Genomic DNA, 15440 nt, shown 5'->3' with positions numbered 1-15440 from the left:
ACGTCGCCGGACAGGTAAGTATGTGTGACGGCTCTGGGCGATGTTGTGCGGCACGGGCAGCGATATGCCCGTGTCGCGCAACAGATGGGGGCGGGTACCCACACTAGCGATATCGGGACCGATATCGCAGTGTGTAAAGTAGCCTTAAGGCTATGTGTGCACATGTGCGCTCTGCACCGCACCTAAAAGGTGCGCTTTAGAGCGCAGCTGAAAACCTCCGTTCTGAAGCGCATGGTGCCGGCAGAGAACGTGCGCTCTGCATGCTGCCTCACCCTATAGACAGCATGCAAACCGCACGAAAGAAGTGACATGTCACTTCTTAGAACGCAGCGATTCGGGCAGCAGCCGAATCGCTGCGTTCTAATATGCCACGTGCACACGGCTCCTGCACAATCTCCATAGATTGTGCAGGGGACCCAGGACGCATGCAGTTACGCTGCGGTGCAGAACGCAGCGTAACTGCATGCAATACGCACACGTGCGCACATACCCTAAAGCAGCTTTTCTCCAGATCTCAGCTGTGTAGCTGTGATCTGGAGAAATGAATGACCGATTAGACTACTAATCGTTATAGTCCCCTAAAGGGGCTAGTAAAATAAAAAAAAAGTTTTAAAAAATAGAAAAAAAACAAAAAAACCTAAAAGTTTAACTCACCCCCCCATTCGGCCCATTGAAAATTAAAGGGTTAAAAAAATAAAAATATTAAAAAAACACACACATTTGATATCGCAGCGTTCAGATCTATTAAAATATATAATCAATTAATCTGATCGGTAAACAGCGTAGCGGCAAAAAAATTCCAAACGCCAAAATTACGTAAAAATGCAATAACAGACGATCAAAACGTAGCATCTGCACAAAAATGGTACCATTAAAAACGTCAGCTCAAGACGCAAAAAATAAGCTGTCACTGAGCCATAGACCCCAAAAAATGAGAACACTATGGGTTTCGGAAAATGGCGCAAAAGTATGTCACATTTTTAGACAAACTTGTGAATTTTTTAACCGCTTAGATAAAAGTAAACCTATACATGTTTGGTGTCTGTCTACAAACTCGTACCGACCTGAGACATCACACCGACACATTAGTTTTATCATACAGTGAACATGGTGAGTAAAATTTCCCAAAAACTATGTTTTTGCAGTTTTTCGGCACTTGAAATTTTTTTGCTGCTGTTTTCCAGTACATTATATGGTAAAACTTATGGTTTCATTTAACAGTACAGCTCGTCTTGCCAAAAACAAGCCCTTATATGGCAAGATTGACGGGAAAATAAAAAAGTAACGTCTCTCGGAAGAAGGGGAGCAAGAAAAATCCACAGAAAAACGGAAAATCACCTGGGGTTGGAGGGGTTAATGTGGAGTGGTGACAGGAGAACTTTAGTGGGATCAACTAAACTTTCCATAACTATGTTCTTGAGGCCAGGTTTAGGGATGATCGAATACCTTACATATTCGGCTTCGCGAATATTTGCCGAATAGGTCGCCGCTATTTGACTAATCGCGAATATTCGATGCGCAATGTAAGTCTATGAGAAACCCAATAACAACTATTCGGAATTATTCGGGCTTCCCATAGACTTACATTGCACATCGAATATTCGCATAACGGCAACCTATTTGACGGATATTCGCGAAGCTGAATATTTGTTGTATTCGATCATCCCTACCCAGGTTGCCAAGATGTTCTCGTTGGCCAACTTTTTTTGCTTCAGTGATGAGTCCTATCCCAGTGGTCCCATTCACTCAAAATACATGGATACTTTGTCTATCCTCCTTGCTGCCCAAGGAGCAAAGGGAGAACTATCAAATCACCTCATATTGACCATCCTTGGTCTTCATAGTTAAGTTTCTTGAGAATAAATTCTTGTAGCTTTCCCTCAAGAGCACAGAATGTCCTACAGGCAGTGAAGTATACTTGATGCCATTGTGTAGTAGCAGCTTACAGACTTTTTTGGATGAATCAATAAAGAATCTCCACTCGTTCACATTGTACTCTTCCATCAGCACAGGAACATCTCTGCAATACACTAGGGCACAGTCTTGAGAAAATATGAAAGAATTTTATTTTCTCAGAAGTACCATGAAAAACAGTTACCAGGTGCTTGCAGGTTCTTTTCCTTTAGTTTAAAGACAAAAATTTCTGCAGAATGTTTAGGAAGTTCCAAGTTCCTGACTATGGCCGGGGCCACACGGGGACTACTGCAATCCTCGTATGACACGCAGCTCGCGCTGGCAGCACAGTGGGAGCCGAGTGTCATGCGAGTGTAACTGCTACTAAGGTCCAATGTTGCAATTGGACCATAGCTGCGGGGGGGGCCGGGCGGCCTGGCGCTGAGGAGGGGCGGGCCAGTGCTGAGGAGGGGAGAGAGGGATTTATCTCCCTCTCTCCTCTGTTGATGGCTATTGCCATTCTCGCTCTGCACTTGCATTACACCGGTGTACTGCGAGTGCAGTGCGATTTTTCTCTCGCCCCATAGACTTGACTGGGTGCGAGAGAAACAAGGATCGCATTGCATTCGCAGCATGCTGCGATTGTTTTCTTGGTCCGATTAGGGCTGAGAAAATAATTGCTCATGGGAGCTGGCACATAGGCTAATATTGGTCCGAGTGGAATGCGATGTTTTATCGCACTCCACTCGCACCGATTTTCATGCCGTATGGCTTAGGCCTAAATCATTCAATCTGAGATGTGAAAAAAGCTGTGGTGCTTTATGACACCAAAATCATCCACCAAAGGTCCCACAAATGGGTCAAAGTATAGCGCAAAAAAAGGCCTATAGAGTCATTATTTGTGAAGAACAGTAGGTGATAGAATTTTTTTGATATTTTTACTGACTTCTGCTATCAAAAGTATACAAAAATATTTTCTTAATTTACAAACAATTTTACCCTTTACAATTTGGGTTCTCTCATCCCTAATCATTGGCAATTAGGAGTCTTCCTTCTTTATAACATTCTGCTAATTGCTTGTTATTAATGTCTTTCCCTAGCAGCAGAGACCATGAGATAGATTAGGAGAGGGGGAGGTTTTTATTTTTCTTTGCTTGCTCTCCTATCTGACAAATTGCATACAGGTATAACAGGGGGAAGTCAGGGCAGACAAGCTATTTCGCAGTAACAAAAATGAGAAGTTAGGGGAAGTAAGATCAAGCGCCTATAGTGCTGGCAGAATGCAACTTGGAAGAATTGCCATAGAAAATAGAAAGAGGATAGCAAGAAGCAAAGTGTTGGAATTAGGATTTTCTGAAAGGATGTACATCAAGGAAGGGTTATAGTGGAGGTTTATATAAGTGTGGGATACATTTCCTAAATGATACACATGGCTGCTTCCTGAAATTAGAGCAATACAATGTACTGAAGGTTGGGTTCGGGTACAGGGCTAGCCTGCGGTTATTTCCAAGATGTTGGAGGAGATTGTATCTGTTCCTCTTAGGCCTGTGCCACACATCCGTGCCTCCGGTACGTTTTTGGCATTTTTTGCACGTACCGGAGACACGTGCTGATGTTGACATACTATTTTTAATCTAAAAAGCCTCACGTCAGTGTTTGCGCACGGAGCGTGTGTCCGTTCCGTGCGTACGTTTGTGCGTGTCGAAAAAGCGCTGACATGTCCGTTTTCCACCGGCATCACGTCCTCACGGATCCATTAAATCCTATGGGTCCGTGTTTACACGTACGTGATACGGATGGCCTCCGTATGCTATCCGTGTGGTCCGTGTCCGTGTTTTAATTAGAAAGTTTGTTACACTCTGAAATACTTTCAGGTGGCGTTGCTAACATATTTTCTTGCACAAAACTAACTGTGCATTTGCAGAAGGAGTGAGCAAGCAAGAAGTTGGAGTTCTGTGTATTGCAAGATCTATTTTGAGCAAACTTTCGTCTTCGAAATATAATAATGGCACCACGGGTGGACACGGAGAAACTTATAACAGCTGTCGAGACTCACCCACCATTATGGGATACACGTGTAGATGGTTACCATGACCGACTGACAGTTGATCGCCATTGGAATCAAGTAGCTGAGGAAGTGTACCCCAATAATGCATGGTCTAGATGTTCTCCTGCAAAGCGTGCTAAATATGGTAAGTTGTTGTATTTTTTTATATGTTTTAATTTAATATCTATATTTGGATTTATTCATACTTTCAAACTGTGATTGTTTTGGCATAGTTATGTTGTCTTTTAGTGTAAAATCCTATGAGAAGATTTGGTGTATGTACTACTCAATATATTGAGTTCCTGTACACTTTTTTCATAGTATCACCAAACTTTCATCAGTGTAAAAAATCGAAGTATACTAAAATTTGTAATCTGACTTGGAATTCCTCATGAATTTACTTAATTAACTGATTAAACTGTCATGTGTTTTAAAATTCCCTGTTGGATTAGTCAAAATTTAGTATCACACTTGAAAATTTTTTTTTTTTATTTTTTTAAAAATAATTGATTAAAATGACATGTCAATATCATTACCTACATGTATCAAATAATATTTCGAGTAATTTTTAGCCAAATGTCATTGCAAAAACACCGAATTATAATTTAAATATAGATGACAATGACTTAAAATATAATTATTCAGAAATATTATTTGGTTTTGTGTGAATGTCTAAACATGTTTTTGAATGAAGAATATCTAAATAAATTATATTTCATCCTAAGTATTTGACCAACATAATTGTGTTAAATTGTATATTAAATTTCGCAAACATTATTTAAATTAATGTGTGCAGATTTATGGAGAATGTTGCAAGTGACATATTTGTTAATTTTCCCCAGTTGACTTGGTAAAAAGGCGTTGGCGTTCAGCCCGTGATCAGTACCGAAGGGAGTACAACCCTATGCCATCCTCATCCAGCCAAGGCCGCAAACGCAGATATGTCTACTATGAACAAATAAGCTTCCTAGCACCCATCTTAGAAGTTACACAGTAAGTTTTTTTTTTTTTTGAATAAAAAAAAAAAAAAAACCCCTGAAGAAAATTGGACAAACATAAATGTTAAGATTGTAATATGTTTTTACATTTCTTATAGAACGGAGGATAATCTTGACGAATCTGATGATGAACCAACAGCAGGTCCCTCTGCTACAGCCACCTCAGCATCAGAACAAGAACCTGCCAGAGAAGACATTGAAATTCCTGAGACTCAACAAGATGCAGCAACTGAATCACATGAGGGTGGGACAGAGAGTGCACAAACCAACACCCAAGGCTCATCAACGCAACAAACAACCACACCAGCTACACAATCAACACAAACAAATGTACTTCCACGTTTTGCACCACAACCTCTACGTGCAAGAAGAATCCGCAGACCTGAGGAAATGAGATCCTTACCGGAAATAATTGACACACGCATTATTCACATAATGAACACTTTAATTCCAGAAACAGATGCCGAGCGTTTTTGTCGCTCTTTATCAACTAGCTTAACCAAAATTCCTTCAGATAGACAGGAACGTGTAAGAGCTGCTATGCTGACCCTACTGTCAGCTAGTCAGGCAGAACAGGAACCAGTGAGAGTGTATGAGGCCATAGAAAATTGGCGTACCATTATGCAACAACATACAGTCCCAAACACAACAGACAATCAAAACACAATTTCAACACAAACAACAATGGCAACTGTAATAGTCAATAATCCACTATTACAACAATCTGGACAACCTTCAATGGCTTCAAGTACGTTATTCCCAACACCAATTAGACAAGGGTATGTTGCAACCAATACTGGTGCCTTAAGCACAGTACAAAGTGCTACCTCTCAGCAACCCTTGAACTATATGAATTTACAACCAACTCAAACTACTAGTTACTTTACTCAACCCACAAATATTGGTGGTTTACCTAATTTGTTTCCAGGTTCAACATACCCACAATCATTCATGATGCCTCATTATCCAATCTCAACTATGTTACCTACACCACACTTACAAACCTCAGTCAACTATCCTCAAGGTCAACAACATACACACACACAATACCCAATTACCCATGTAGATCCACAGGTCTACTCAACCACAGGCAATGTGTTGGGACAAACCAGCATGCAACAGACTGTTCCACACACTACTGTAGCTAGTAATAGGAATGTTGTTCAGCAAACAACTGTTTCCATTCCTGAAAATACCATTTCTGAGGCCACACAAAACAACATACTCAGCAACACTCAGGTTACTTCACTAGAAGATCTTGTTGACTTGTGATGCACATTTTGGCTAATCTTAACAATCAAACAACAAATCTGATGAATGTGTCAAAATGTTAAAAAAGAGGGATTTCCAAAAATGTGCAAACTCAGAGTTGAAAAGATTTCAAAAAAATGTGTGATTATACTTAGTGACGGATCACATATATGTTTTATGGCCTTTATGTTTGGAAATGTATTAACACAGTTTTACCCAACCAATTTGATGGTTAGATTAGTTCTAATATTCTGAAAACACAGCTTAGAATTTTTTGGTCTATGTCAATGTCCAACATGATAGCAACTTAATTGGCCGACATTTTTGAACATTGTAAGCAATGCACACATTTTCTTTACAATGACTCTTGTATGTAAAGTATATTTTGTATGTTATGAAGATTAGCATTAAAATTTTCGTTTTGAAAAATTTAACACAAAATGAACAATATGTACATTTTTAATGTGGATGTGAAAAAATAACATCCTTAATTTATGGATTAATATGCTTATTCGTAATAAAAGATTATGTTTTTGAAGAAAAAAAACATGTTTTTTTTGGATATTTAATAATAATATAGCATTTTTTCAATAGACGATTAACATTATTAATGTTGTAAGTTACAAATAAGTTTCCTAAAACATGATATTAACACAGAAATGTACATACACATACATACAACATTCAGAAAACCATGTTGCTAACAGAAATGTCAGTTTATGAATAACGCATTTCCCCTTTAATACTTGTTTGATTTAAGCTCAGAGATGTTGAGAAAAATTAACCAAGTACCTATAATAAAATAATTTGATATTTTTATCAACAAAAAACCATCACAATCTTAACAATCATCACTATTATTATTATCATCAAAACAATTAAAGTAATCAGTAAATAAATTTCTAATTTGTAAACCAGATGTCACGGAATTATGAGACATAGGTTCACCTGTGGGATTAACAACATGGTTTATCTGAAATTCATCATCCACATAAGTTCCTCCTTCATGTATCCGACAGTAATTGTGAAGCACAATGGTAGCCTTGAGTACAGATGTGACAAAGGTTGGCTGCAACTGAATCGTTGTCTGATAAATGCGCCATTTGTTAGCTAAAATACCAAATGCACACTCCACATAACGTCTTGCTTTAGTTAGCCGATTATTAAAGTACTGTTTCCTGTCATCAATGGATCTCCTTGGATATGGTCGCATAACATGTTTGGATAATGCAAATCCTGCATCTGCTACCATCACATATGGTGCCAACGGTCCAGATGTACCAGGTAGGGCAACTGGAGGGGGGATCAATAATGAATTTTCTTGCAGGCGTTGGGCTAATCTGGATGAACGGAAAATACGGGCATCTGAGGCACTACCATAGGCCCCAATGTCTGCATAAATAAATCGGTATTCTGTGTCAACCAATGCCAAAATAACAACGGAAAAAAACTTATGAAAATTGAAATAACGTGACCCAGAGTTTGGTGGCTTTTTAACTCTGAAATGCTTGCCATCCAAAGCTCCTATGCAGTTAGGAAAGTCAACAGAGTCCTTGAAGCCCTTAGAGATTTTCAACCAATCTTCTCTGTTTGGCTGAGGCATCATTTGTTCTTTTAAATGTTGCCATATCATGTCGCATGTGTGACGTACTATAACGGCAATGGTTGATCTCCCCAACAAAAAATCAAAATGTAAAGCACTAAAAGATTGACCAGTCGCCAAGAATCTATGAAAACAAGACAAAGAATGATTTACAATTAACACTATTTTTTTAAAATTAAAACAATCATAAGAAAACACAAACATTGAATCAAAAATGAGATTACATCAATAAGGATCAATTACACATTTCACTGTGAAAAATAACACATTTACACAAATTACAAAAAAAACAAATATATTACCTCAGAGTCACCATAAATCTCTCCTCTGGGGAAATGGAAAGCCGCATCCAAGTGTCCTGATGTTGCAAATGAGGTCGTAAAATATTTAGTAAGTAATCAAAACTCTCAACTGACAACCGGCAGTATGAAAAAAACTTATCTGGGAAATTCCGTAACTCAAAAAATAAAGTATGGAAATGACCATGCATAGGCCGCATCATCATTAGTGGATGCACCCACAATCTGGTTCTTCTTACATTATCATAATGCAACATGTGCCGTCTAACGCCAAAACGACGAGATATAATCCAACATAAAAACACTAAGGCCTCCGTGGATAATGGCATTGCCACAATTTTGTCTCAACACATAGGTGCTCCAAGACATAATACAAGCAGGAAAGAGCTTATAGTTAACTTATATTTATGTCCTAATCACATACACCTATGTGTCATTTAATTCCAAGTAATCACCATTATCTCAATGTGTGAAACATGTGAAACACGCACAAAAAACGGACTGCACACGGAACACACACTGACGTATTTCACGCACAGGAAAACGCACACACGTACACACGTATGACACACGATATGCATACGGACACCACACGGAGGGGAAAAACGGACTGCAAATACGGAACACGGACACAAAAAACGGACTACACCAAACGTACGTTTTTTACACGTGAGTGTGGCAGAGGCCTTAGTACTAACGCAAACTAGAAATGTACCATTTTTATTCTAGCGGATGGCCTGAGGGAATAACGCTGTAGAAACATGTATATAATCAAGATTTTCTTTACGTAAAGAAGCATCATTGTCATCTGAAATGCACAAATTTAGTATTTTCCAGCTTTATTTCCACAATGCCGGCGAGAAGGGACCGTTGTGATGATGGAAAGTCAGAATTCAAATCAGTTGCATCATCTTAACACAGTAAGACAAGGGAAGTGGTTGCCCCGGCAACAAGAAATGTGTGAACGAGCGGCGTGTTCCAGAACTCGCTGATGTTCCTTATTCTTTTTGTGAAAAACTTTACTGCAGTTTGCAAGGAAACCCCACAGTAAATATGCCAAAAGTTTCCTGGAAATGTACAGATGTAAATTGCCAACTTTTACTCATGCAAGGGAAAGTCAGTCTTGAAGCATTTTTATGTAGTTTTATGTCTTTTACCTCACCCTAAAGGCTGCTTTACACGCTGTGACATTGCTAGCGATCACACCCGCCCCCGTCGTTTGTGCATCACGGCCCGTGGCGAACAATATCGCTTAGAAGCGTCACACACTTACCTTCCTAACGACGTCGCTGTGGGCGGCGAACAGCCTCTTTTCTAAGGGGGCGGTTTGTTCGGCGTCACAGCGACGTCACACAGTGGGCCACCAATAGAAGCGGAGGGGCGGAGAGAAGCCGCATGAAAGTCACTCCCACCTCGTTGCCAACAGGATGGAGGTACGGTGTTGTTCGTCGTTCCTGGGGTGTCACACGTAGCGATGTGTGCTGCCTCAGGAACGACGAACAACCTGCGTCCAGAACGAGCAACGATTTTTTTAAATTAACGACGTGTCAACAATCAACGATTAGGTGAGTATTTGGGATCGTTAGCGGTCGCTCGTAACTGTCACACGCAACGACGTCGCTAACGAGGCCGGATGTGCATCACGAATTCCGTGACCCCAGCGATATCTCATTAGCGATGTCGTTGCGTGTAAAGCGGCCTTAACTGTTTTATGGCAAATTTAATTAATAACAATAATAATTATGATATTTTAAAAAAAATATATCATAGCAATAAATTAATTACATTTTTCATTTTTTTCAAAGATCTTATGTAGATGAAAAGGGAATCTGGTTATTAAAGGGAACCTGTCACGAGATTTGGCGACTATAAGCCGCAGCCACCACCACTGAGCCCTTATATATAACATTCTAGAATACTGTATATAAGAGCTCAGGATACTGTGTAGAAAGTAAAAAACACTTTTATAATACTCTCTAAAGGGGACTATTCATATGTGAGGCCGTATGGCACATTTTATAAAAATATTTTAGTGTAGGACTGCCTCAAATGAGATTTGCCGTGACGTGGCGAGGCAGCTCAAGAAATTGCAATTTTTTGCCAAAAATCTCAAAATTTTTATAATAAGTACAGTTTGGAATGTTTAGTGCTGAAGTGCACATTTGGTGCTGGCTTTTTGTTTTTTCTTCATTGAATTGGTCGGTGGTTGACCTCCACCTTGCTATGCACCCCAATTTGGGATGTATTCCATCTGTCTAGATTTTGGCGTTGGTGACTGTTCACATTAAGTCATCAGGCCTTGTCCACAGTCTTATTACTTCATGCAGCATTTGCTTGGACCTGTCCCGCCCACAGCCATGACTCAGTCATGGGTACGGGATTGAAATAGACCAGGTGAGTGCTGCTAAGAGCAGTTCTACTATTCATATGTGAGGCCGTATGGCACATTTTATAAAAATATTTTAGTGTAGGACTGCCTCAAATGAGATTTGCCGTGACGTGGCGAGGCAGCTCAAGAAATTGCAATTTTTTGCCAAAAATCTCAAAATTTTTATAATAAGTACAGTTTGGAATGTTTAGTGCTGAAGTGCACATTTGGTGCTGGCTTTTTGTTTTTTCTTCATTGAATTGGTCGGTGGTTGACCTCCACCTTGCTATGCACCCCAATTTGGGATGTATTCCATCTGTCTAGATTTTGGCGTTGGTGACTGTTCACATTAAGTCATCAGGCCTTGTCCACAGTCTTATTACTTCATGCAGCATTTGCTTGGACCTGTCCCGCCCACAGCCATGACTCAGTCATGGGTACGGGATTGAAATAGACCAGGTGAGTGCTGCTAAGAGCAGTTCTACTATTCATATGTGAGGCCGTATGGCACATTTTATAAAAATATTTTAGTGTAGGACTGCCTCAAATGAGATTTGCCGTGACGTGGCGAGGCAGCTCAAGAAATTGCAATTTTTTGCCAAAAATCTCAAAATTTTTATAATAAGTACAGTTTGGAATGTTTAGTGCTGAAGTGCACATTTGGTGCTGGCTTTTTGTTTTTTCTTCTCTAAAGGGGCAGTCCGGTCTGATATATGTTTCTGCTCTCTGGTCCAACGCCTCCTCTCTCCAATCCGGCACCTCCTCTTTGTGGCGATCACCTTTCTCCTTCTTCTGAGGCCCTTGTGCATGACACATCCTACGTCATCCACACAGGCCGGCATTGAGGTTCTGCGCAGGCGCACTTTGGTCTGCCCTGCTCAAAGCAGATCAGAGTATTGTAGTGCGCATGCACGGGTGGTCTTTAACCTGTCCTCACGTCTGCGCATTACAGTACTTTGATCTGCTCTCAGAAGGGCAGATCATAGTGTGCTTGCACAGGACCACAATGCCGGCCTGTGTGGATGACGTAGACATGTCATCCACACTGGCGGCCGGGTAGAAAGAGGATGGAGATCACCACAGAGAGGAGGCATTGGACCGGAGAGCAGTAACACCCATCAGATTGGACCACCCCCTAGGCGAGTATTATAAAAGTGTTTTTTTTACAATATACAAAGTGGCCTGGGCTCTTATATACAGTATTCTAGAATGCTGTATATAAGAGCTCAGTGGTGGTGGCCGCAGCTTATAGTTGCCAAATCTGGTAACAGGATCCCTTTAAGAAAGTGCAATAAAGTTACACATGTACCCTCTATTCAAAGAATGAGTAATAAGATCCATATCCTAAAAATTAAAGGGGATGTCCACTTCTATGACAACCTCTTCTGATTCCACTTGTTTCCCCCAGTTAAAATATAAAACTCGGAACTCATTGTTCTGGCGCCATTACAACGCTGTCAGTAATCGCGGTTTGGGGCTCACTTAACATTTTAACATTACCGTTGGCTTCTCTCTGCCTTCCTTTATACCAAATGAGTTAATCAACAGGAAGTGACCCTTCGGCTGCTACTCACTTCCTGTTGAGAGCTCATTTGGTCTGAAGGCGGGAAAGAGAGAAGTTGCCAGTCATTGGACCCTGGGTTCTAGTGAGATCACAATGTTATGTGCTGGAACGGCACCAGAACGGGAGGTGAGTGCAGGGTCTTTTATTTTAACTGAGGGATACAAGTGGAATCAGAAGGGGTTGTCCTAGTAGTGGATAATCCCTTTAACCTTTTGGTGTACTTGTTATCATCAAGATTGGGACCAGACAAAGAAAAACAGAGGGCTCTCTCTTGCAAATGCCTGTGGGGCTAGAATCAAACAGGCAGTTTTATTGTCGAAGTTTTGCAAGACAAAGCCTGGAGGGGATCAAAAAATAAGGATATTCTAGATAAAAAAAAATAACATATTGGTGCAAAATCATCAAGAGCAATTGGCCTGACTTCTGATGTAAATTGTGCCACAAAACTGTCCTTAATGACTTGCACCATTTTTATGTTGTATTTTAGACACTTTTCGGTTATGGAGGTGTGGTATGCCTGAGTAGGGTGGGCTTTAATATGAAATTGCTTAATATATGGTACAATACACCAAAAATTCACCGAAATTGTGGAACACATTTTAAGCCAAAGTAAGTCAACTATTGATGGTGTAATCTTAGGTCCAGATTCATTATGACTGGCGTTTTTGTAAGATGATATTAATGAAATGAGCACTGGAGTATAATGCATCAACTTTAAGAGATGTGAATGTGGTGCATTTTTCAGCTGTTAGTACATGGGCGGGCATGCATTTCTGTCTTAAATTGCTCCATTTTTATGGCCTAAATTATGTTAAATTTGTTTTCTAGGGCATTTTTTAAAAAGTAGTCAGATCTTGCTGTGACTGGTGTAAAAATGTTACAATAGCAAGATTTGTGTGCAACTTTAAGCTACTCCAAAAATTGCAAATTACAAGCATTTTTGTTGTACAATTTTGTGAGAAACTACTTGAAGAAGAGTGAGCATGATCTCTCTGTCATATTTCTTATGCCTGCTTTACACGAGTCGACCGATTGTGCGATTTCACGTTCGATCGTACCCGTCCCCATCGTTTGTGCGTCACGGGCAAATCGCTGCCCGTGTCGCACAAAGTCGTGAAACCCCCGTCACATGTACTTACCTGCTGAGCGACCTCGCTGTGGGCGGCGAACATTCTCTTCCCGAAGGGGGAAGGACGTTCGGCATCACAGCGACGTCAAACAGCCGCCGGCCAATAGAAGCGGAGGGGCGGAGATAAGCAGGACGTAAACATCCCGCCCACCTTCATCCATCCGCATAGCCGCCGGGAGCTGCGGGATGCAGGTAAGCTGTGCTCATCGTTCCCGGGGTGTCACACGGAGCAATGTGTGCTACCCCGGGTGCGATGAACAACCGGCGCCATTTTAATTAAACAATTTTTTTAAACTGAGCGACGAGTACACGACTCACGATTTGTGAGTGATACTGCGTCGCTCGGAGGTGTCACACGGGACGACGTCGTAAACGATGCCAGATGTGCGTCACGAAAACCGTGACCCCGACGATGCATCGCACGATAGATCGTCTCGTGTAAAGCACCCTTTAGTCTTTGATCCCTAGATATTGTTTTCTATTCTGAGGTCTCTATTGAATTACGAGGGTTATAACGATTGCGGTCTCAGAAGGTGTGACCAGGTCCATGTGGGAGGAGGGGACACCACCAACAAATGTGTCTATTTTTGCCGGATGTGTTGGAGGACACACATTCAGTTGAAATGCATGGAAGTGCGGAGGCCCGCCAGATCCCTGTAGCGCATTACACACTGCAATCCCAATCAGAGGCCAGTGGCTCACATCTGTGTGTCAGTCCCAGGTGCATAGCAATGGCATAATGTATTGGCCACGTCAGAAATGCCGATGTCAGCTGCCAGCCTCTGTGCTCTCTACAAAAGAGAACACCGGGAAAGGAGTGGGGGAAAGTGAAAAGAATGTTATTTTTTATGTGTTTGAGATCAGTGGCAGAAAAGAGGACATATACAAGGAAGGGGCCTGCGATGGGGACATAAACATCAAGATGGGGGACATACATAGCAGGAAAGGACATAGAATTGGAGACATATATACTAGGAAGGAACCCAGGGTGGGGGACATATATGCCAGAATTGGGGACATAAATACCAGGATGGGAAAATACCTGGAAGGAGTTCAGGATGGGGACATATATACCAGGAAGGAATCCAAGATGAGGGACATATATACCAGGATGGGGACATATTTCCTAGGAAAAAGCCAAGGATGGAAGACATATATACTAGCATGGGAGACTTATATACCAGGAAAGAGCCCAGGATGGAGGACATATATACCAGAATAGGGGACCTATATACTAGGAAGGAGCCAAGGATGGAGAACATATATTCCAGTATAAGAGACATATATACCAAGAAGGAGTCCAGGATGGGGGACATATATACCAGGTAGGAGTCCAGGACGGGGGACATATATACCAGAAAGAAACCTAAGATGGAGGATATCTACCCGGAAGTGGTCCAGGATGGGGAATATTACCACAAGTATGTCTTTATACAATTTAAAATGCCACAAGGGCGCACACAAAATGTGGGGGGGGGGGGAGGGGGTTGGAGGCAAGTCCATATCTTGCACTGGGGCCCATCAGACTCTAACACCACTGCAAATTACTTTTTGATTGTTCCTTACTTTGTATATCGTTTACCCACAGAGGTATATTTTTTAATATGTGTTTCAGCAACTGATTTTTGACTACTAAATTGTGTCTTTCTTAGGCCCGCAACACACATCCGTTTTATTTGTACATGTGCGGTACGTATTTGCACGTACCGGAGACACGTACACACGGAGACCCATGTTATTCAATGGTAGATGGCACACACACGTAAAATCGCACGGAACGTGTGTCCGTTTCGTAAGTACGTGTGTGCGCTTTTCTACACGGACGACATGTCCGTTTTTGGCCGGCAGCACGCAGGCACGGACCCGCTTTAGTCTATTGGTCCGTGCCTGCACAAACCGCACACGGAGTATGTCCGTGTTCAGCACGTATCGTCCGTGTCCGTTTTTAATCACGAAATCTGAAACACTTGTCACCAATCTATTAGGTCAATTGATGGCAAACAACAACGCCAGGATCTCATGATGAATGATTAACAACGTTAATTGGGTAAGAATGCGGCCCTTTAAAAACGAACAACACACGGACAGCACACGTACGTATTTTATGTCAATACGGACATTACACACGCACACATGGCTCGCATACGCCATCACACGGATGCCATACGTACTGGAGAAACGCCCCTAAAAAACGGAACACTGACCCGAAAAACGGACCGTGAGACACGTACTTTTTTTTGCGGAAGTGTGTTTTAGGCCTTACTTGTTTCTTTGTATGTATTGTGCCC

At 41.3% G+C, this 15440-nt stretch overlaps 1 protein-coding gene across 1 annotated transcript; it reads left to right on the top strand.

Moving 5' to 3' along the window:
• Positions 1–4759: 4759 nt before the first annotated feature.
• LOC142251824 (uncharacterized) lies at positions 4760–6210 on the top strand. Its single transcript, XM_075324872.1, has 2 exons — positions 4760–4933; positions 5037–6210. Exons 1-2 carry the CDS (start codon positions 4845–4847, stop codon positions 6208–6210), a joined length of 1263 nt encoding a protein of 420 aa, XP_075180987.1. The 5' UTR covers positions 4760–4844.
• Positions 6211–15440: the final 9230 nt, after the last annotated feature.

Source organism: Anomaloglossus baeobatrachus, chromosome 9 (genome assembly GCF_048569485.1).
Source record: "Anomaloglossus baeobatrachus isolate aAnoBae1 chromosome 9, aAnoBae1.hap1, whole genome shotgun sequence".
NCBI lineage: Eukaryota > Metazoa > Chordata > Amphibia > Anura > Aromobatidae > Anomaloglossus > Anomaloglossus baeobatrachus.
This window is presented reverse-complemented; position numbering and strand designations above follow the sequence as displayed.